The 22,838-nt window shown below is 42.5% G+C and overlaps 2 protein-coding genes and 1 pseudogene across 17 annotated transcripts in view; 1 reads left to right on the forward strand and 2 right to left on the reverse strand.

The window, feature by feature from the left end:
• FBXW2 (F-box and WD repeat domain containing 2) overlaps positions 1-2,910 on the forward strand; it is a 10,910-nt gene extending 8,000 nt beyond the window's left edge. For all 15 annotated transcript variants that reach the window (XM_074608419.1, XM_074608426.1, XM_074608422.1 and 12 more), the window contains one exon: positions 1,414-2,910. In XM_074608419.1, the coding sequence (XP_074464520.1) occupies positions 1,414-1,702 (289 nt within the window). In that variant the 3' untranslated portion in view covers positions 1,703-2,910. The remainder of the gene's footprint in view (positions 1-1,413) is intronic.
• Positions 2,911-6,212: 3,302 nt separating this feature from the next.
• LOC141751499 (uncharacterized) lies at positions 6,213-15,484 on the reverse strand. Of its 2 annotated transcripts, none has more exons than XM_074608429.1 (2): positions 15,369-15,484; positions 6,213-8,359 (listed from the first exon to the last, which is right to left on the reverse strand). In XM_074608429.1, the coding sequence occupies exon 2, from the start codon at positions 8,357-8,359 to the stop codon at positions 6,896-6,898; it is 1,464 nt and encodes a 487-aa protein (XP_074464530.1). In that variant the 5' UTR covers positions 15,369-15,484; the 3' UTR covers positions 6,213-6,895. The 2 variants fall into 2 exon arrangements, with proteins under 2 accessions (XP_074464530.1, XP_074464529.1); XM_074608428.1 differs by lacking the exon at positions 15,369-15,484 and adding an exon at positions 14,147-14,235.
• LOC141751502 (uncharacterized) lies at positions 15,308-16,848 on the reverse strand (annotated as a pseudogene).
• Positions 16,849-22,838: the final 5,990 nt, after the last annotated feature.

Raw genomic sequence — 22,838 nt, forward strand, 5'->3', positions numbered from 1 at the left:
ATATTACCAGGTTTAATTCTAATTTATTATCTGTTAATATGAATCATTTGATTACTGTTTTGGTTTCCGGCCACAGGCTAGTCCTCTTTAATATTTTCATTCCATAAGCTGAAGAGTTTCAATATAGACTTAAATCATACTGCAGTGCTGTAGTTGTGTCCTGGTTTCAACTGGGATAGAGTTAATTTTCTTCCTAGTAGCTGCTACCGTGCTTTGTTTCGGATTTAGTATGAGAATGTTGTGAATTTGAAACCGTACTGACTAGAAGTTAATGTTGCTATGGAGGCTGCTCTACAGAGCACCAGGCAGCCATTTCTGGGGTCCTTTGATGGGACAAAAGATTAAAAAGACTCTTTTTTCCTTATAGCACTACTGATCTGTCATTCTCGATAATGCTGCGGAATGACAGTGAAATCTATCAGGCTGCAGTAAGGGATCAAAGAGGATGGCATTCTGTTTCCATAAAAAGAACGAGGCTGTATCTGTTAGAAACGGTGGCACCAAAGATTGTAACTTATTAAAGATAAAATTGCATTTTAGAACTGTTAGCAGACTCTTAATTGAAGTGGCCCAAATATTTGTAGCGTCTACCATAGGAAGATCTATTCCAAAAGAAGTGTTTCTTATCGGTAAGAATAATTGAGCAATTTCACCTCCTCAGTTTACCCTCCCATCTTTCAAAAGGGAAAGGGGTTCCCTTACTGCTGGGACCAGACCTTTAATCTCCGTAGGTTTTTGTGCCTCAGTTCTGTGCTTTATGTAACGCTATGATCAAATGCTCGGTCAGTCGTGGAAAACTTACTCTCTTCAATATCTGTTCCAAGTTTTATTTATTAAGGCAAAAATATTCTAAAGGTGTAAGGGAACTAGCAAACACTTCTATTTCTCTCTAAGATGGAAATGCTTAACTTATGCTAAGTGGCAGTAAAACAGCATTCTGGTAAGGACCAATCTTGAATGATTTATCTTACCCCAAGAAGGCATTTCTGTGTTTTATTTCCCGCTTTTAAAAGAGCGGTCGAAAGAATAAGAAGAGCTTTTACCTCTTAATTTAAAGATATCGAGGCATGAAATCCCTATGGAAGCTTACTGTAAAAGACAAGTACATTTGCTCTTTTATGTGCATCTGGAAACGAGACTTTTTTTCCCCGCGCGTGCTGTGCAGGGTCCCTTTCAAACCCTAACCGTTGTTCAGAAGGGTCTGAATGCACAAAGGCAGAACTGAAACCACAGGCCTGACTGCAGCTAACTGTTCAGTTGCTTAATTTGAAAAATTTGCATCCAGTTCTAACTGCTTTCACAATCATGAGTTTAGACACTTATTTTCTATAGACACATAGGGATTTGTTTTAGTAATACAGGTTCATGACTACGTTGTGATGGAGTTTCTAACAATGTTGTCTTGTTTTCTAGGGTTATCAAGCCTCCTGACTTCTCAAATGTGTCCTTGCTGGGCTTCGGAGAGATATTTGCTCTACTGTTCGATAACAGATACCTGTATATAATGGACTTGAGGACAGAAAAACTGATAAGCCGCTGGCCTCTACCGGAGTATAGAAAGTCAAAGAGAGGTTCAAGTTTTTTGGCTGGTGAAATGTCTTGGTTAAACGGACTAAATGGCCAAAATGATATGGGCTTGGTTTTTGCCACCAGTATGCCAGACCATAGTATCCATTTGGTGTTATGGAAAGAACACGGCTGAAAAGCTCACATATGCAGAATCTTCAGGAACATATGGACTATCAGCAGTGTGTCCATAAAATGAGACTTTGCATGAACCAAAGTTGCACACCTAATGGTATCATCATGCAATGCACAATCATATACTTTTATTTGGGCATTTGGGAATGGGTTGTTTTGGACATAATGCAATACAGCATGCTAACAGTATTCACCACAAAATTCTGTCTCATGTCTAAGCATACCCGTTTGGGCTCTGAAGCATAAGCTTGTCACGTTTAAACCATTCAAATCCACCAGCAAGTCTGAAATGAAGTAGTGCTTGACCTGACTTCTGACCTTTTTTTTTTTGTTGAAACAGAAGGCAAAACTACTATTCTAGAACCATAGGCTTTTGTACATGTAACAGCAAATACTGGTTACAGTGCATGGCTGCTTAACTCAAATGAGAAGATAACAAACCCCTTCTCTCTTCAGTGTCACTCTCTTCAAAATGTTTTTTCCTTTCGATAGCTTTAAATACTTAGCCTTTGCAATAGAAGAATCAATTGGGTCCTTTAACTAGGATTAGATGGTAACAATAATAATTTGTTTAAGTTTGGGAACGTGTCAATATGAACTCTCCTCAGTGAGAAAGAGCCAACTTTTCATCTATCTGATAGAGCTTGCCCTCGCAATTAACCTTAGAGGGCCTCTGACAGTACTCCTCATGTTTGCTGATGGTAACTCAGAATGGCTTGATCAGTATTTTGTAGTCCATATTTCCTGTAGTTTGTGTGAGAAATAACAGTTCACAGGTAGGCAGAAATACTATGAATGGGAAGATGATGTTCAATCTCCACAGCAAGAGTCACTCTCTTACATTAAATAATATCTAGCAGCCATTCACTTTTTCCAAAAGTTGCAGTTAATATAATCATGCACTTAAAGGAGTTGCTACATCTAGAATTGGAAAGCAGGGGCGAATAACCATGAGAATGCCACATCTCTGGGGAAAAAATATCAAAAGTCTAAAGAAAAGCATCGGAGTAGAAAAAGGTCTTTTGTTTTGATTATCGTAGGAGGCCTGATGTACAAGAGTTAACTATTGAGTAGCAAATACATATCCACATACTTTTGTGGTATTTGACATGTACTTAAAAGCTGTATCTATGACATCACATGCTTTAGAAACGCTTTAGGTTGGTTTCCTCTCCTTCCTCCCTTACAATAAAATCTCCCCTTAATGTCTTTTTTTTTTTTTTTTACACAACTTGAAAACATGAGTTTTCATGAAGATTCACTCATGTCCTTGAAAACATAAAACTGCCTAGCATTACTATTGTTAGTATGATTTTTTTTTTCTTAGCGCTATCCAAGGAGACCTAATTTCATACTTAGTACTGAAAGAAGTCCAAAGTTCCCAAATGTATGCAGTATGAATTGTACCAATGGAAGGGGAGTTTTCGTACGCAAGAATCAGTATTTGAGTTACGTGGTAGGAACTGCATGAAGTCACAGTGGAGCAGCATCTCTTGAATTCAAGGCTAGAGTCTTAAGTACTCAGTTTTCCACCTTTATTCACACAAACTTACTTTGAAAACACGTTTGTAGTTGAGGATTTTATCAATTGGAAGCCAAATTCACAGCTCTCGATTCAAACCACACTGACTGGGGCACAAAGGATGATCTCTTAGAGCTTTTGTTGTGTCACTCAAAAGTGAAGAAAACTTACATGAAACAGAAAGCTTTCAATCACTTGTCTCGAAACCCAGTTCTCATCATTCTTAATGTGGGAGTAACTATGCTGCGTACGACGCGTGCAGTAACTCAACTCACTCTAAAGGAGCCACGTTTTGATGGGCCACCCATGAAATATTGCATTAGCTTTGAAAGATTACTTCACAGCAGGAGTTTAGACAGGAACATGCCAGAAACGTCCTTGCACCCAAACCAGCGAAATACGGAGTGAATGTTTAGACTGCAAGCTGAGTGGAAAATGGGCTGGCCCGCCAAGCTCAAAGCATGGTCATCAGCGATACAAAATCTAACTGGTAACCAGTTAATAGAAGTGTTCTCAAGGGGCTAGAATTGGTTAACTACTTTATTAGTGACCTTTATGATGCAGAGTCTGCTCTCAGCAAGTGGGGAAGGGGAAGCGGTCAATATGCAAGAGAACAGTGAACACCTCAGAGGGGCCTCAACAAACCAGGCAAGTGACAGAAATCTCATGAAGTTTAACCAAAGCAAATGCACCATCCTGCACCCGACACAATCACCCCGCACAACAGTCACGTTGGAGCCAACAATTTGTAAAGCAACTTTACAGGAAAGGACGATTTGCTGTTGGCCAGCAAACCGAACAGGATTCAGCAATATGCCCTTGCGACCAAAAAAGCCAACTGTATACTGAGCTTTACTAACAAGTACGTAGCTAAGAGTTCAAGGGAAGGGATTCTTCACCTCTGTTCCATGCTCAAGGCCACATCTGAGTTCAGTGTTGAATTCCCCAGTACAAAAGACTGACTCACTGGAGCAAGTCCCATGAGAGGCCTCAGAGATGGACAGGGAGGTGGAGCACAAAGTATCTGAGAAACCGTGAGAGAGGAGTTCAGCCTTGCAGAGAGAAGGGTGTGGGAAGGGAAGGGAAGGGGGTGGTAGGCACGGGGTGGGGAAGCACTGCTACTGTCTCCAGCTACCTAATAAGAAGGTACAGAGAAGACAAAGTCAGACGCACCTCGGCACCATGCGGCAGGACGAGGGCCAACGGTCACAAACTGCAACAAGAGACATTTCAACCAGCTCTTCTTCACTGTGAGGGCAGCTGAAGACTGGAACAGGTTGCCCAGAGCCAGGTTGTGTGTCCAGCTCACCTAGACAAAGTCCTGAGCAAACCTCGCTACCTTGTCCCGCTTTGAGCAGGGAGTTGGATTTCCAGATGCCCCTTCTAAACTACACGAGTCTAAAATTCTGAATGGACAAGCATTTGTAGTAGTACCATACTACTGTAGTAGTACCTACTACTCCCAGCTAATATAGTAGTACCAGAGATAGCAGCACTGTAGCAGACCCCTTTGATGTTAATACAGCTGCCAGTCTTCGTTAACACAGACTTTGGGAGATGCTGCTGCCACTGTGAAGCAAATACTATGGTTTTTTAAAAGCTGTGAAGTGGCAGTTGGAAAGGGATTCTGCCACAAGTATTTCACAAGTTGCAGAAAATTTTAAACAAATTAAGAACTCTAAATTCTCCTTTTCTGCATTGTCCCAAAGCGTGCAAGCAGAAAAGCATGATGAGAAGTATCCAATACACGCTACATTGCTCTTCTACCCTTTCAGTTCTATAAATGTTTAGCCTTTTACTTAGCAGCTGATGATCATTATAAATACAATTAGCAAACAGTTATTTACAGACTGTCTCTTGAAAACTTCCAAGTAAAAGGACATTTTGCTAGCTAGTGTCACTAATGGCAGAGCTCCTGACGGGAGCCAAGGGAAGCCACCACAAGACAAACAAAGGAATGAAAACATGACACCGGTGTAGAAATGTAAAAAAGGATACCTGCTCTCACACCCCGAAGCATCAGCGTCCTGCTGCCCCCAGATGTCCCTTCATAGGAAGGTTCTAATACATCGCCACGTCCGTACAATGCACGTAGCTTTGGGGGCTCAGCAAACAGAAACAAAATGTGGCTGAAATTATGAAACTACAGCGAGCAACTGGTTTTTGTTTGCTTTGCTTTCCACTTGACCCTTGAGCAGAAGTTAGTAACTCCTTAGCAATATTTTTAGATAGAGGTTGGAAAAGATACAGCTTCTCTACCCTTACAGCTACATAAGGAAGCAACATATTTCAACTTACCCATCATGTAAAGGAGTAAAATCCACCCGATGGCCAGTTTTTGCACATGAAGAATCAGTTTGTTATGAGGCTTCAAAGCCAGAAAAAACACCAAACTGTTCTGTATTCTAAGCAGTTGTTCGTTCATCCATCCATCCACCCATCTTTCCACCTGGAAATAGCCTTGTTTTCGGTTCACAAAATTCTCTTTTTCTTCAACATCAATCTGTATCCCTTGCCTCTGCTTTAAAGCTTTCCAACATGACTCAGCACTTACCACTTAAGTAATTCAGAACCGCTGTGGGTAACAAAAGAGGGATCACCCTTCTCAAACTTACATGTCTCAAAACCCCGGCTGAACAGTCATGTGGGACAGCAAAACTCCAACAGCTATGTTTAATGTTACAAGACATCACCACTTTAACGAACGCTATTTCCAAGAATATACAGGGTTCTTTTTTTTTTATTTTTTTTACAATTGAGACTAGTTGATTTTGATCAATTATTGTCACAGTGCATCTACCTTTTACTCGGTGCATACTAAATTTGTACCCAAAGAGTGACATACAAACTGCAAGAATTAAGCAACGTTACCTTTAATACTAATGACTGTAGTTGTATTTTTTGTACATAAGCTGGAAAATGTGTATAGCCTTTGGTGTTATATGAATCAGTTCAGAAATACTGATTTTTTATATTTTTTTTTAATTGAAAACAAACTCGTTTTACATTTTCCAGAAGAGGTAATACCACCTGCATTGATCCTTGGTATCAAATGACTCACAGCTCTGCTAAAAATTCCCATTTTTCTTAAGAAGAAATACCTCTAACAAGTGGCAGTTCCAGGGCTACAGCTGGTGTGTTTCCCTATCCTGCCTCTGTGATTGTAACGGGTTACGGTGTTAATGCCAATGCAGCTCTTCATCTGGGAGATGCTGTCCATCTTTTAACAGGCAGGACTGAGCACAGCTATATTTTTTTATCCACCAAGTACTTCAGGCACACAAATAACCAAGAATCAAACTCATTCCTTCTTCAGGTAGTTTACAGGTTCATTGCGCTAGCTAAAACATATATGAAGGTGGGAAAAGAAAAAGAGAGAAAGCTGGATATCGGTACATGAACTTCTAATTTCTGCATGGTCACTTCCTAGGCCTTGAATAATGACCTTTCATAGTTACAGGCACGTAAAAGAGCTATCGTCTCCCTGTGCCGCAGCTCTCACATCCTACAAAGTTGCAGTAGAGACTTTGCCTGATTAACCCAATTCTTAACCAGCACTTGATCACTGTGGACTCTTAAAAGGTACCATGGCTCAGTTCACAAATCAAATGCATTTACCTTTGCGCAGTACAAAAAAGGGCTGTTCTCCTACATCTCTGTAAGATGTAAACTTCAAGTGGAAGTGATTCTACTGTGACCTGTAAATCCTATCCTCTGCCTCTCCACGGTAGGGGTGGCTCTCCACTTTCCCTCCCTATAACCCAGGTTTTGCTTTTGAGCTCGCAGCACGGTTTGATTTAGCACCTTGTTAACGCTCATGATTAACGATGAGTTGTATCTCCACAGAGTTGTATCCCTGATGAGGGATTCTCGGGGAAGGTTTCCTTGAAGGGGCACCCGACAGTGATAAATAAGGGCAACATCCATGGGAACATTCACGCTCTTCCCGTAAGCCCGCAGGACAGAGTGGACTGACGTCTGAACCACCTTTCGTGGATCAATTATCATTTTCTTGGGATTGATTACGTCTTTCCTGTCAGGCTCTCTGTGAACGTGCTGCAATATGTTAACACCCGGCACAGCATTCCAGGCCGAAATGTTGAACGCAGGAGTAGACACGGTTTTGGGGAAGATATGGTTCTCAAAGAGGAAAACACCAGTCCGTGGGTTTTGCTCCTGAAGACTGCTCATCATTGTTTTCCAGTCTGGGTGCTTAAGGGGAAGAATGATTTCATCAGCATCACTAAGAACCACAAACTTGCTCCTCTGCATGTTCCGGTATATACAGTCATTTAGAGCTGCGATTTGTCCGTAGTAGCCAATGTGTGTTCCGTCTTGCATGAAGCGCCACTCAGCAGAAACCCTGAGGTGGGAGTCTATTGGCCAGGGAATTATCTCTACAGTTCCTTCTTCTATATAAAACTTCAAGACTTTCTCCATCAGGTGGCTGCAGTTGTTCTTGTAGATCATCACTTTCTGTACCCCGAGAATCTTGTACATTTCTACGCTCTGTATGAACTGCAAGACGTTGTTGTAATTTCCAAACATGGCAGAGATGCACACGGTGAAGTCAACAGAAAAGGTCTCAGCCTTGCGGTTTTTAATTTCAAACCTTGGCAGCTGGTCAGTATTTCCCCATGGAGACTGATGAATGGACACGTGTGTTGGATCGCAGTTTGGGGGTTCCAGACAAACTATGTCTGTTGCACCGTAAGGGAATTCAAATCTGTCTGAATGAACATCGATTTTTGCTTTTGATACATATATCTGTCCATCGGGCTGACAGCAGAACCAGCAGTATAGCTGTTTTACATCTTCATGGTGAACGATCCCGATCACGCGAGTGACTTTGCTTTCTCTGTCATCAAAGTATGGGGATATAATAAAAGTTCTGTTATCTTTTAATGCTGTTATTGTGCTATTGGTAACTTTCCCTCTACATCTGCTGCCTTCTTGAATTATTTTTGGCAGGTGAGAAAGTCTCTGTAACCTAAAATAAGAAAGTGTGACCATTGAAGTTAGAGTAATAATGCACACGGCAGCAGCAAAGTAAGATTTTTTCCCTCCACGCAGCATTTTGAATGTATCTAAGTGTGGATGCAAATTTCTTTGTCCTCGCACTTTATGCTGCCGCATCTGCAGAAAAGAAAATATGTAACATGAGATAATGCATTGCTCAAAGAATTTCACAAAAAAGATGGGGGGCACATCTCTATCATTCTGCGCTGACTTAATCAGCCAGCCGGCTGCTGTGCTTTTACAAAAACAATCAGTCACAGAACACACCTCTAATGGGATGAACGAGACTCTGTGTGACACTGAATGCCTCTACGTGTCAAATGTGCGGAACAGGTTCTGTACATAGAGGGTTCTGTGAGAGAATATGACAGAGGCCTATATACAGGAGAACAAGGAGCCATTATTCACTAGTTACTGTAATCCCAATTTTAGAACATCCAATTAAATAATTAGGCAGTAATTTTTAAATCAAAACAACACGCACACCCTGTTGTTTTTTTCTCCCCTATACAGTGTATATGTAAATTATACATCAAAAAAACCTCAGACATTCTTCTCACAGACAATGTAGGGGCAGATATGTAAATCAAATGTATACAGAATTAATCAGGTTCATAAAAATATGGCAATGGGGGATTGCACATGACAGTCCAGATACAGTTTCCAATGCATAAATTCCCTAAGTGGCAGTTCACCACCGATGAGACAATACATGCAGGGGAAGGTAAATTCACACAGTTCAGCAGAAGACAGGTGAAATCTACGGGCTATAAAACTTATTCTCAGTTATTAGCTCTACAGCTCACAGCACTCTCAAACAGTAACCTCTGCAGGTGGAGCTCAGATTGAAGGCTCCTCTACAAATTCATCTTTAGGTATCCAGGTACGATCCACAAACAGTGAGGTGACAGCAAGTCTCTTCAAAGACCTGCTTGTACCACGGAGATTCTTGGAAGAAGAGTGCCCCAGATTAATCAAATTCATGTTTGATCAGAAAACTGGACTAGCAGAAGAGAGCATCCCCAGCAAGAAGCGTGGGGCGAAGTGCCAAGATGGAATAAACTGTGATTCTATTGCGCAAGATGAAGAAAATGTTTCTAGTAGGCATGTCATTGCTGCACAAAGCCAGCTGCTGAGAAAGAAAAATCGTATCATTAAAAGACCCAGATTTCTAGGTATATGTTTTATAGCTAAAACAGACAGCAATATCGTAAGTGTAGCAGATACTGGAAGATTCTCCTGTTTCCTGTCCTTTCATTTGCTTCTTAATAAAATCACTTGCTTAAGTACTTAGTCATCTAAGTATCTTCAGAGACTACGCACATGCCAAATATCTAACAATATTTCTTCCAAAGCATATTAGTCAGTCTATTCCAAAATAATAGTTAAACCTAATATTTCACACTTCTTTTTTGTATTTCACACATTGTGTAAAGCTATTTTGGGAGCCTTTATCTCAGTACTGTTTTGTGATGGAAAAGAAAACTAGCATTCTCAAAGAAAAGTAAGAAACATACAAAACTAGAAAGCACCTAAGTCCATAGTTTTGATGCAGATATCATCCTCAGCAGCTTCATAACTTTGTAAAGTGCCTAAATTCACTGGCAACTTCACTGATTGGTTTGAAGAATTCCCCCAGGATCTGGTTTTCTGCTTAAACACAGTATTTTCCGACCAGTAAAATCTAGTTTCTGAATACAGCAATCTAGCTTCTGAATCTCAACTGAGTTTTGGCAAAAAATAACTGCCCATGTCTTCAGAATAACGCGTGATATTTTCACAATTGCTCTCCCTGGAAAAAGCAAAGTAAGGAGAACTATGGTCACGACATACCCCTTAAAACGCCCCATTTGCCAAGGCTGACACGACTTCAGCAGCCTTTCCCGGCTACCAAGAAATCAGTTTACAGACCAGAACAGTCACAGGGCACCAGAAGTCTCGCTGCCGCAGAGCAGAGCCAACGCAGAGCGGCAGGCGACGGCGGCACTGACTCCTCTGCCTCTGAAATGGAGTCGCCCCCAGAAACCCTGACAATTTAGAGCAGAACTGCAAACACACGGCAAGAGCCTGCTGCTGTCGTACAACTTTCTGCTTTTGCGACTAAGAACAACTCCAATTTTGCAAGTCTTTTTACTAAACATTCTGAAGTCAGACAAAAAATTTCCCCCTGAGCATTCTTATTCTCAGGTTGTTACATATTTTAGCATTCTTACCACATAGAGTAGGTGACATTTAACATTTTTTCCTCAGTTTTATCTATTTAGGACCTAAAATATTGTTCAGCCTTAAATAGTTCTTACTAAAGTAATATCAAAACATGTTGACATTAAATAATACAATTCATTTATTACCTGTTATTTCTTCTGCTTTTGCTAGCTATAAATAATGAATGATATAAAATATATACATATATATCTTTTCAATGGTGCTTTTAACAGTGAAAATTTGAAAGAAAAAAGTACCTTTTAAAGCAGATAGCTGAGTGATGTTCTGTTCAGTCCTCCATTCAGTTTTTGCTAAGGTATAATCTACAAATTATTTATTCTAACCAGATAAAAGCTTAAATATTTTTACAATAAATTGCAAGAATTGTTCAATACAGAACAATACTGAAGGAAAATATGCCGGTACGATACCCAAGACACTTGCCGGCCCTATTATTTTAGGTGGTTGGTGTTCTTTAATGTCAGTAACAGCAGCCACACCTACCAGAAAAACAAGTTTTCCTTCTCTTGAGCAAACCATACAGTTGCCTCCCAATAATTTAAATTACAAACTTGAGTGTGGAGTTGTTGAGGCAAATCAAACCTAGGTGCTCGGGTGATTTTTTTTTTTTCCAAGGCCACTTAAATTCCATTCTGGAAATTAATCCTGCAGGCTGATATATCCGCAGTTCGCACACATACTTGAAGAGAACTAGAGAAATATACTGCGTGTCTGTATTTCTGGGCAATCATCTCTTTAGTAACATACTATAGGCCTAATTAAAATAGGTAAGTACAGATTCCGATAAGGAACTGTGGGGGGAATCTGCAACAACAGCGGGTTCTAGAAGCAGAGAGAAAGAGCAAAATACAGAACTGAAGACACACCAGAACACAAAATCTTAAAGAAAATAAATACGTAATTATTTGAGGAGTGAAAATCATAGTTTCCCAACACCTGACTCCTGAATTTTGATCCTCTGAAAGTAACAGCACAGATATGTAGTCAGAAAATATATAAAGTCAGATTAAGTAGGAATACTACATTTATATTTTAATTTCCATTACTATTCAAGTAGAAGTTATGCAGATTTGCTTTAATACTATGTTTAGCTAATGGTATCAATGGCTACTTTGCCTCAGTTTGTTCTTTTTTAGTATTCCCCTTAACTGCAAAAGCCTTTTCTTCCTCCCTCTTGCATTTAAGGACTGCAGTCATATCACCTCCTAGTCTTCATAGTTGTTAGTTTTTCATTAAATAAGACAGGCTCTTCTAATACCATCTCATACGAAACACTCTTCCCTGACCAGCTGCTTCGGTGCAGCTGGCCCAGTCTCGATTAACCTCTAGCACAAGGGACCAGAAATCTTTTCCACGTGTACATGACTGATAAGCCCTCGCGATTGTTGGAAACTTTCTTTCTTAACAGATGCCAGGATTACAGTTTTTGCAGATGCATCACATTGCACAGATACACCTGAGCTTCTCATGGGCCAGAGATTAGCACATCTTTCAGCCGAGTGCAGTTACACAAGGTGTTTTCTTCTGCAGCAAGGTAGTAATCAAGAGCTCTTGTCCCAGTTAGTATCATAGAATCATCAAATGGTTTCGGCTGGACAGGACCTTTAACGATCGTCTAGTTCCAACCCCCCTGCTTGTGGGCAGGGACATCTTGCACTAGATCAGCTTGCTCAAATTAATCACATTTGCGCTTATTTCTTTTGTCATAGTCCCAAAATCTACTCTAAAACCTTGTAGGTGACCAAGATTGTACTTAGAAACTTGCATACACTTAACTGATCTTTTTTTTTCCCCTTCTAAGGGGAACTTAGGAACTGCTCTAAGGGGAATTAAGTTCGAAGGGAAACTAAGGAACTGCTCGGGCTCTCTTTTGCCACGTTGTACTGCTATGCTCACGACACATTTAGTAAACACTCATTATATAGAATTTTGGGATGGAAATTGTTCAGTAGCACCTTCCAACTGGAACATCATTTTTACCTTTGCTCTACAACTTCTATTTTCAGACCTTTTCCATAATCTTTCTTTAACCCTCCACAATCAGCCCTGTCCTTACTAAAAGGCGGAACAAAGTCCTAATTTAGTTGGAGAGCTGTTCCTAGGCCGTTATTAGTCGCCCCCATGTTATCTGCATTGTGCCCTTCCTTTGTAATTTGTTTTCTTTGCATGGAGACAGCTGAATACCTTTTATGCTGCTCATTTCAATATCTTCACAATGTCTACATTGCATTTAATTTTTGATAACTCTCAGCTTATTATTTTATCTCCTGATCTAGGGTGAGGATAGGGGGCAACTGATGAGAGGTGACGGCAAAGTTTCAGCTGCTAATATGCAGTATTAGATTCAATGGCAGAGGAACAAGAAACAGCCTAATCCTTCATTTATCCAGCGTCTAACTAAAAAGCCACCACTAATAAATAGCCTTATTAATTTATTATTTTTGGAAAAAGTTGTTCTCTATCCTCTGCTTTATGGTTTTCACCAAAAGTAACACCACAAGCCATTGGTGCTTAAATAAAAATAAAAATTCCACAGACTAACAATCATTTACAATCTTTACCTAGATTGTCTGTTGCTAATCTTTTGGTAGCTTATATTTTTCAGAAAGACTCTTTGAAACACCAAAGTCCTTCCTTTCTTACACAATCCAAAATCCGAAGCATATTGTTTGAAGGATTAAACCGAGGGCGGTATTATTCCACTATTCGCAAAATATCGCTCTAAAAAAAAAATTAAGCTGGCCATTTCTATTCTAAATACAAAGAATGTGTCAGACCAATATACAGTGTTGCCATATACTTGATTTGTGCCATTAGAACTGACAAAACACAGATTTCCCTGCACACTCGTAAACTTCTCCATTATAATCCGCTGTATACCTCTAAGCCAAATTTCTCCTATTGTAAACAATTAGACTTTGTGACCTTTGAAAAGAAATAGAACAGGCAAAATAAAAATTGCATGACAACACTTAAAAGACTGTTATTTCCAACTTTTTGTCTTTCACACAGTACTTGTTTTAGCTGGCACAGAGCTAACTTTCTTCATAGTAACTCACAGGATGCTGTGTTTGGGCTTTGTGACCAAAACAGCATTTTAAACACACCCGTGTTTTAGTTGCCGTTGGCCAGTGCTTGCACAGCATCAAGGCCTTCTCTCATGCTGCCCTTCCCCTCCCCATCCCAGGAGCAGGGCTGCGTGAGAAGCGGGGAGGGGACACAGCGGGGACAGCGGACCCCCAGGGAAATCCCATGCCGATGACATCGTGCTTGACAATAAAAGACGGGGGAAGTAGGTGGAAGGGGGAGACGTGGCATTACGGCATCTGTTTTCCCAAGTCACTGTTACATGCCATGGAGCCCTACTTTCATGGAAATGGCGAAAAACCTGCCTGCTGATGGAGTGTGGTGAATGAATTCCTTATATTGCTTCGCTTGTGTGCACAGCTTTGCTTTAAGTCTTAAATTGTCTTTATCTCAACCCACGAGTCTTCTCACTTTTGCCCTTCCAATTCAGTGCTCGGCTGCTGGCCCGGGTTAATCCACAACACACGCTGAAACCACTCCTCCAAGAAGCTATGCATTCTTTAAATCTAAAATAAACTCCAGGCATGGAGTGTATCCAGATGGAGACTTCAAAAAATTGGGCTGTATAATTAATATATACCTTTAACTTACCTTTAAGCAGTTAGCACCAGTACCAAAAAATACTGCTACCGCTGACCACCATCTTATTTGCTATTTCTCCAGTGGAAATAAAATCCCGAGCCCGTCGAGCCTCTTCCGCAAGCGACGCCAGTCTCGGGACCCCGAGCAGGACCCGCAGCCCCGCACCCTCCTCGGTCCCAGCAGTTTGCCCGGAGGAAGGTGCCGGCAGCGCCGCGCCGCTCTCCCGCCGGGCCCCGCGCGGGCATGGCTGCGGCAGCGGCGGGGCGCGAAGCTGGGCCGGCACCACCGGAGCCCTCCGCGGCACCGCCAGCCGCCCCCGCTGCGGCCCGGGGGAGGGCGGGGACGCCCGGTCCTGTCACCTGCCGGCCGCGGCGGGGCCGCCCCCACTCGCCCACGCACGGCGGGGCCGGGGGTCCCGCCGGGAAGGCCGCGGCCGCCCCCCTCACCGCCACCGGCCGCGCCTCCCGCCGCCCCGGGCCAGTCGGCGACCCCCGGGGAGACCCTCCCGTCGGAGACGCCCCGCCGGCGGGCTGCGGCGGCAGCAGCAGGGCGGACGGGAGCCGGTCTCGACTCGACCCCAGCGTTCCAGTCAGTTCGTCTAATGAACTGGCGTAAAATGGAGAAACACGAGCAAGCCATTATATTTTCGAAATGCAAATCGATGAAAAAGCAAAAGTAAAGGGAAATTTGGTAATTGCATCATGATAAAATCCAGCCGTTTACACCAGTACTTTTTAGAGACAGCAAGTGCTAAATGAAGCACTCCTGCAGCTAAATGCAATGGTGGCATTTGTACGAGTTCTGTGGTGGGATTTTTCCTAGAGGTGAAAGCCATAAATTACAGACCTTTGCTCCTGTGAGTAACAGATGATCTTAAATGCACAGTGCATGTATTGCTGGGGAGAACACAGCATTACACGCCTATTGCAAGACCTTTAAATTTCATTACTGCAGTTAAAATTGTAGCATGCCCAGAACAGGTAACTTTCAGAGCCAGAGACTGATGGTACATCTCCAAAGGGATGCACACCTGGTAAGAGGTATGTCACACCCATTTTCTGCAAAGACATGTAACAGCAATGTCATCAGGCTCTTCCCGACCATATGCAAACATCTCTAGGAAACAGTGGACCGGGGCCTTAGCCACCCTTCTTGGATCAAATAATTTTCAGAGTTTTTAAAATCTCTTTCCTGCATACCTTGATTCAGTTCACAAATCAAATGCATTTACCTTTGTGCAGTACAAAAAAGGGCTGTTCTCCTACATCTCTGTAAGATGTAAACTTCAAGTGGAAGTGATTCTACTGTGACCTGTAAATCCTATCCTCTGCCTCTCCACGGTAGGGGTGGCTCTCCACTTTCCCTCCCTATAACCCAGGTTTTGCTTTTGAGCTTGCAGCACGGTTTGATTTAGCACCTTGTTAACGCTCATGATTAACGATGAGTTGTATCTCCACAGAGTTGTATCCCTGATGAGGGATTCTCGGGGAAGGTTTCCTTGAAGGGGCACCCGACAGTGATAAATAAGGGCAACATCCATGGGAACATTCACGCTCTTCCCGTAAGCCCGCAGGACAGAGTGGACTGACGTCTGAACCACCTTTCATGGATCAATTATCATTTTCTTGGGATTGATTACGTCTTTCCTGTCAGGCTCTCTGTGAACGTGCTGCAATACGTTAATACCCGGCACAGCATTCCAGGCCGAAATGTTGAACGCAGGAGTAGACACGGTTTTGGGGAAGATATGGTTCTCAAAGAGGAAAACACCAGTCCGTGGGTTTTGCTCCTGAAGACTGCTCATCATTGTTTTCCAGTCTGGGTGCTTAAGGGGAAGAATGATTTCATCAGCATCACTAAGAACCACAAACTTGCTCCTCTGCATGTTCCGGTATATACAGTCATTTAGAGCTGCGATTTGTCCGTAGTAGCCAATGTGTGTTCCGTCTTGCATGAAGCGCCACTCAGCAGAAACCCTGAGGTGGGAGTCTATTGGCCAGGGAATTATCTCTACAGTTCCTTCTTCTATATAAAACTTCAAGACTTTCTCCATCAGGTGGCTGCAGTTGTTCTTGTAGATCATCACTTTCTGTACCCCGAGAATCTTGTACATTTCTACGCTCTGTATGAACTGCAAGACGTTGTTGTAATTTCCAAACATGGCAGAGATGCACACGGTGAAGTCAACAGAAAAGGTCTCAGCCTTGCGGTTTTTAATTTCAAACCTTGGCAGCTGGTCAGTGTTTCCCCATGGAGACTGATGAATGGACACGTGTGTTGGATCGCAGTTTGGGGGTTCCAGACAAACTATGTCTGTTGCACCGTAAGGGAATTCAAATCTGTCTGAATGAACATCGATTTTTGCTTTTGATACATATATCTGTCCATCGGGCTGACAGCAGAACCAGCAGTATAGCTGTTTTACATCTTCATGGTGAACGATCCCGATCACGCGAGTGACTTTGCTTTCTCTGTCATCAAAGCATGGGGATATAATAAAAGTTCTGTTATCTTTTAATGCTGTTATTACATTTTGAGCCGGTTTTCCCCTACAAAGCTCACCTGCTGGACTGGCAACTGTTGGCTGGGGGAAGAGTTTTCTAGTTATGTTATTCTGTAGCTGAGTGTCTCTCCAGGAGAAGATCAACATGCTTGTAAAAAGAACACATGTTACAACAGCAAAAATATGTTTTTTTTCCACAATGTATCATTGCTGAATTCCAGAATTTAGAACTTAACAGGCCTTTATGCTCCATCTTCTCTTCAACTGTCTCTAAAACAAAACAAACACACAAAAAAGCACATGTTCAGTGATTTGCCAAAAAGAAGTAATGTTTTGTATTGAACTGTATTCTCTTAAACACAACAGTTATTGTTTTGATACTTCCGACTTTAGTACGAAGACCTGACTTTTCATGCAGATTTGGAAAAAACTGGAAGAACCTCTTACACCGCCTCATTCCGAACCTTGTTATATTTTACTCTACAGTTGGGCCCAGTGCAACAGTTTCAGCTGGTTTTGTATACAGTAATGGTAATATAGTGTAATTTGAATCACACTGAGGCCTGGAAGAAATTTCTTGTTAGTGAAAACCCACATTCTTTATCTTTTGGTATTCTGTGAAGCTCGTAAAACTACGAACGCAAATTCAAACGGCATTCTTTTGTATTGGGTAGGAGTAATCCTGTCACAGTCTCTCAGTGCCCTGACTCCCAAGTCACAAAGAAAATGTTTGCAGAGCCTGGTGTGGATCCTGTGGTATTCAACACTATCTACGAAAAGAGGTTTGACAAGAATGACCTTTTCACTAGTTCAGGTGGCTGAGATTACCTTAAATGTAAATTGCTTTTGCCACTTCAGATGCCGAGTCTCAGAGCACAGTTCTAAATCAGCAGTTGGTTTCAGCGGGGCTTTGTGTGAATATTGTGCCCTTCAGTGGGACCACGTGCACCGCTGAACTTTTTAACCTTGCCGTGGAAACCTCAAGTTCTCCAAGATGTTACCAAATGGGACTAAAAAGTGAAGAGTTTCAGCATACATTCACAGCTCAACATTTACACGTGCTTAAACCATCAAGCAGATGGAAGGCAAATTAAGAGAAAGCCAAACTAAACCAAAACTTGCTTTATTCTATGAACAGCCAGGAGGGCGCGATATAATGTGACACATCACAACAACGCATCAGAACAGCTAACCATTGTCTGTACCATTCGTAGGTCTTCTGTCCTCTTTTGTAGACACTCAATCTCAGCTGACTAATAACTGCTTTCTAATTATGCACAAAATTACCACTTTAGTTACAGCTCTATTCTGACTTCAGAGTACTAGTTTTGAAGAACATAATGAAAGCACTGCTGCCTGGTGTCATTTGCAAATCCAAGATGTTGCTCAGCTGTTTTTTTCATTTTTTTGGCCTGTAAAAAGTTACTTTGAATGAGGTAAGATTAAAATCTTGTGTCGCTCTCTGCAAATTGTCATGTAAACTGTACATCTTCCCCTTTCATGCAAGTATTGGTATTCACCAATTTTAAGATTACACTGCACGTGCAGAATAGTTTTTCTAATATGCTCACAAAGTTTAAAGTTACTCGGTTCTGCAGAAGATGTCTCCTCATCCGCTTTGAATACTTCTAATACTGCGTCCTGGTTTGAGGTAAAACAGAACCAGCTTTCTGTTCAGTAATTTTATTTCTTAGCTAGGCCTCTTCTAACTCTCTGAAATTAACAGCATGTTGTGTCTAAAACAGTGCGTTCAGAGCGATAAGACAGTTTGTGCCAAGGAATGGTATGCACAGAGGCTCTTGATTATACTTATTACTATAACAACCAACGTCAGCTAATTTCGTTATTTGCCCTGTTGGAGGGTTGGAAGCGGAGGGGCATAGAGGGGTCCCACCTGCGGGGAGGAGCGGACAGGACAGGGGACCAAAAATTGACCAACGGGGGTATTCCATCCCGTCTGCCCCACCCTCAGTATAAAAGCTGAGGGATCAAAGGGTCAGCCCTCTTCCTTCAATGGCCAACGTCCCAGGAGGACCCTGTCTGTTCATCTGCCTCTGATCCCGATCCGTGTGTTCCTGACTCCAACTCTGGAACCCGGTTCCCACCCGTCGCTGAGTCCAGCCTGGGACTTCCCCAGTGCCTGCCAGCGGCATCATCCTGGGAGCTTAATACGGTTTTGTATATACTGTATATACTTAATTCTTTTCCTTTTTATTTTATTCTTAATATTTTATTAAAGTAGTTTAGTTTCTTCTAAATTCGTAAATCTCTCTTTATCTCTCCTCCTCCTCTCTGTCCACGAGAGGCTGGGGGGGAGCGTCTGCCGCCGGCCGTTGGCCAATTGGGCCAAACCCAGGACATAATGCCCCCTCAATTAACCAATAAAATTCAAATATGCATTTTGTCATTAGCTCACTAGTAGCTAAGCAGGACTATCATTATGCAAGTGATATTCACCGTGTCTGATATCACTACAGTCTCTGTTACTGAAGAAAGTGTTTTGTGTGCTCTGAAACTGAAAAATATCCCTCCTCTTTAAAAAAGGGGTTTGAAATATGTTAGCAACGCTGGACCTTCTCTGCCTGTTCAGGTTAATAGCACTTGCAGTACAGAGAAGAAACCTGAAGACAACGTTTTACAGCAAGGTATGTTATATCAACAAAGTTCAAGAAACTTATTCACACACAACAATAAGAGCTTTGCTTTCAATAAGTGTTCTAGGGAAGCTTTATAAAAGACTCTCACCCATTTTGCCTGGAATAGGTAGACAACACCTCAGCATTTTTCAGTTGTTACGTAAAGAGAAAATAATGGAGTCCACGTTTGTTACGTGCAGTCTTGATACTTCAGAACGCGCAAAATCACACCCTCCTGAGCATAAGAGGAATCAAATGATCGTGCATTTACTCAGTTTCAAGCCTCTCTGTCTAGCACTTCAGCGCTCCACTGTGCTTTCCAGTGCTCCAGTTCCTCCTTATGCTCCCACTGAAATGAGAGACCTTGCCACCTTGCCTGTTCGCCAACGTCTGCTTCCTCTACAGTTACACTCTGTGAGGAATCACCTGACTTGGTTAGCTTCCAGTGTGGCAAATCGTTTGCCTTCTGTTCCACCATTTTCTCAGGCAAGCAACTTTGACTAAATTGAATGATACATTCTTCAACTGATGTCTATACCATCTTAGCGTCTCTACAGTCATATTTGTTAACTGGAAGAATGACGGATGATAATTTTTCCCTATTTATGGGGTCTATGTGTATGTTCTTGGAGATTTATCTAGATCAGGATTTAAATACTTCCCATTACATCAACTGCAACCTAATGTGTTTCAACAGGCTGATCTTAAATAGCCCATTGTGTCTTTCAGAGGAGCTTTTGGGTAAACTTAGTCCTCTGTTATCTCTCTCACTTTATAATGATGCAAAATCAACACAGCAATTGTATGCACAGTTGTGATACCAGACAATAAAACTTAATATTTAATCACATGAACCTTTAATCTACCATAGCAGGTGTCTGAAATAGTAGGTGGATATAACTTGAATCACCACTTAGTTGACTGGTGGAGCTGTATGAATAGCTAACCTAAACACGAACGTAAATGGGAGGAGTAGACTGGGTGGGGAGACATGCAATAAATTTGAACCATTTTTTTGGGGGGGCAAACTGGGTTTACCTGCTTTATTAGCTATTTAGAGAGAAAAACTCTCTCTTAGTAGGAGTGCGGTGCTTGTTATTTTTATTTTAAATAACTTTCATTTCTACGGAAAGACATACATCTTCATCCGTCTTAGAGGGAAAATGGGAAATTGCATAGGTGGCTTGATTACAGCTGTAGTATTTTGAAGGGGAAATTCAAATTGTAACTACTCAGCAATGGCAATTCACGACAAAGCAACGCTCTTACATGGAGGGCAAGAAGGCCTAAGTGCCGAACGAGTTCAGGTGTCTGCGAGCAGGAACACCAGAAACAGAATAACTCTCATGTAAGGGAGAAAACTCTCCTTTGCTGATAAGAAGTGCCACAGTAACTGTCACGGAAGGATCGAGCTGTAAGAGTCCTTAGGAGCCACCTTTGGCCAGCAGAGCTGGCAGTGGGGGTGGAAATGCTGGGCTGAGGAGCCCATGCCGGCACTCACAGCACTGGTGCTCATGCCAAGTGTATGTCAGGAGTTGGCTCCTGTCACACCTTTGCACTCTTTGTAGAACTGCTTATGGTGGTGTGACTCTCTCCAATGCATTGTGCAGTAAATCTCTCTATAATTAAGCACAAATGTGTGCTTAATTCACCTCAAAGGGAACAATAAAGATTACCCAACAATCTTTTCTGTTATTTTTGTTTGCTTGTTTCTCTACCATCGTGTATCAGCACAGTCACCGGAAAATAAATAAATAACTAAAAAATCATCAGAAGAAATACGCAGCTTTCACCTACCTCAGAAGTTCTTCAACATTGTCTAGGAGTAAAACAACCAGAAAGAATCTCTGCCGCTGCTCCTGCCTGGTGAGGCTGCTTGTCTTAACGTGGGTGTGCTCTTAGGTAACAAGTCTCCATGCAATGGTAACGTCAGCAAATCTTTATACACTTTTTTTCAATGAAAACAAGATAACAACAACTAAATTAGCCTCAGGAAACCATCAGTAACTTTGATACTAAGCAAAACAGTTTATTACACGACTAATACCCCTTTCCCTTTACAACATGTTGACTTAGCTCAGTTCAATATTAGAAATTTTGATCCTCTCTAACAGCACACTTTGTCAGCTGAACTACTAGGCCAACATTTTCAAACATGCATGTTGTTAAATTTCTTTGAATTCTAAAAAATATTATTATTATTTATCAAGCCCTTAATGGAGTTATTTCCAAAAGGAGCCTGAATTTATGCTTGCCTTTCTCGTCAAAAGAAGTCAGCTGGGGGACAAGGGCAAGGAGGAAGTAACAAGCACATACGTCTTCTCATTTACACACCTTGTGTCCATGTGGACTGTAACATGGAAGAGCAACTACCAGTTGACTCTTCTCAGAAAGTAGTTTTAAAGCTCTGAGCTGGACCATACCTTTCACTCAAAAAGCTTTTTGAAGGAGGCTGCCAGTAATTATTTTATTTGAATGCTACTGTTATAGCTGCAGGCATTGTTACACAGTGGTATGCCATGAGCCTGTACAGTGGCCGTAGCACATAGCGCTCCACCCTCAGCAGGGCCGAGGCTGCCGTCCTGGTCCCAGAGAGCGACCGGGTGCCAGAGGCACAGGCTGGGACAGGACAGGTATAAGCGGTCATTGGCCTACGTGAGCCCAAGCACGCGAGCGGCGGCAGCTCGGGGGAGAACTCAGCTGCTGGGGAAGGGCCTCAGCAGCCAGGGCCCAGTCCCTCGGCACCGCAGCGATGCGAGCAGGGCTGGCCATGCCAGGGTCACCCCCCATACACCCCCCGGCAAGTCCATGGGATGGGGCAGGTCCGAGGCCACGCCGGGAAGGTGACCCACAGGTTGGGCCCAGCGGCTGCTGGGCAGGTCCGTGGGGACAGGGCTGGCCAAAGCCCAGCCCGTCTGCTGGTCAGGGGCTGGACCACAGGGCCCATGGGGCCTGAGCCCCACACAGCACAGCTCAGGGGGGCTGGGGGCACAGAGCTGAGCTTAAATGGGCTCCTGGGCCCAGGGCAGGAGCATGGGGGGCCCAGGTGGGGCTAGTCAGGGCCATTAGGGCAATTAGTGCCCACAGGGCCCTGACAGAATGCTTTAAAAAGGTACTTGCCTTTAAACTGAGGTACAAGAACTCAACGTATAAGCCAGTTACTTAGAAAGAAAGCAAAAAACCACCAACGCTACGACAAACCAAAAAGAAATTAGAAAAAAAGGCTTTCACCTTTAAGACTTCAGTTACTTGCACAGAACTGTACCACAACAAGAGAGCTGCATCAATTTGCCCTGGGCACAAAGGGCTTGTGCTCATCCCTGGAGTCCTCTTCTCCTTTTCTAAAGGAATTGTGTCACCTCAGATGGAGGTGACTCCAAACTTCCATACTTACCTTTGACTTCCAGTTTCTCCAGTGAAATCTCCATTCTAAGAGGTCTCTGGCAGGGGCGTTGGACGAGATGATCTCCAGAGGTCCCTTCCAACCCTACGATTCTGTGATTCACCTGGCCCCTGTCATGATGTCAGGAGATTACTGAGCTGAAGGAAGAGCGGGAGTCAG

This window comes from Larus michahellis, chromosome 15 (genome assembly GCF_964199755.1).
Source record: "Larus michahellis chromosome 15, bLarMic1.1, whole genome shotgun sequence".
In the NCBI taxonomy this organism is placed as follows: domain Eukaryota; kingdom Metazoa; phylum Chordata; class Aves; order Charadriiformes; family Laridae; genus Larus; species Larus michahellis.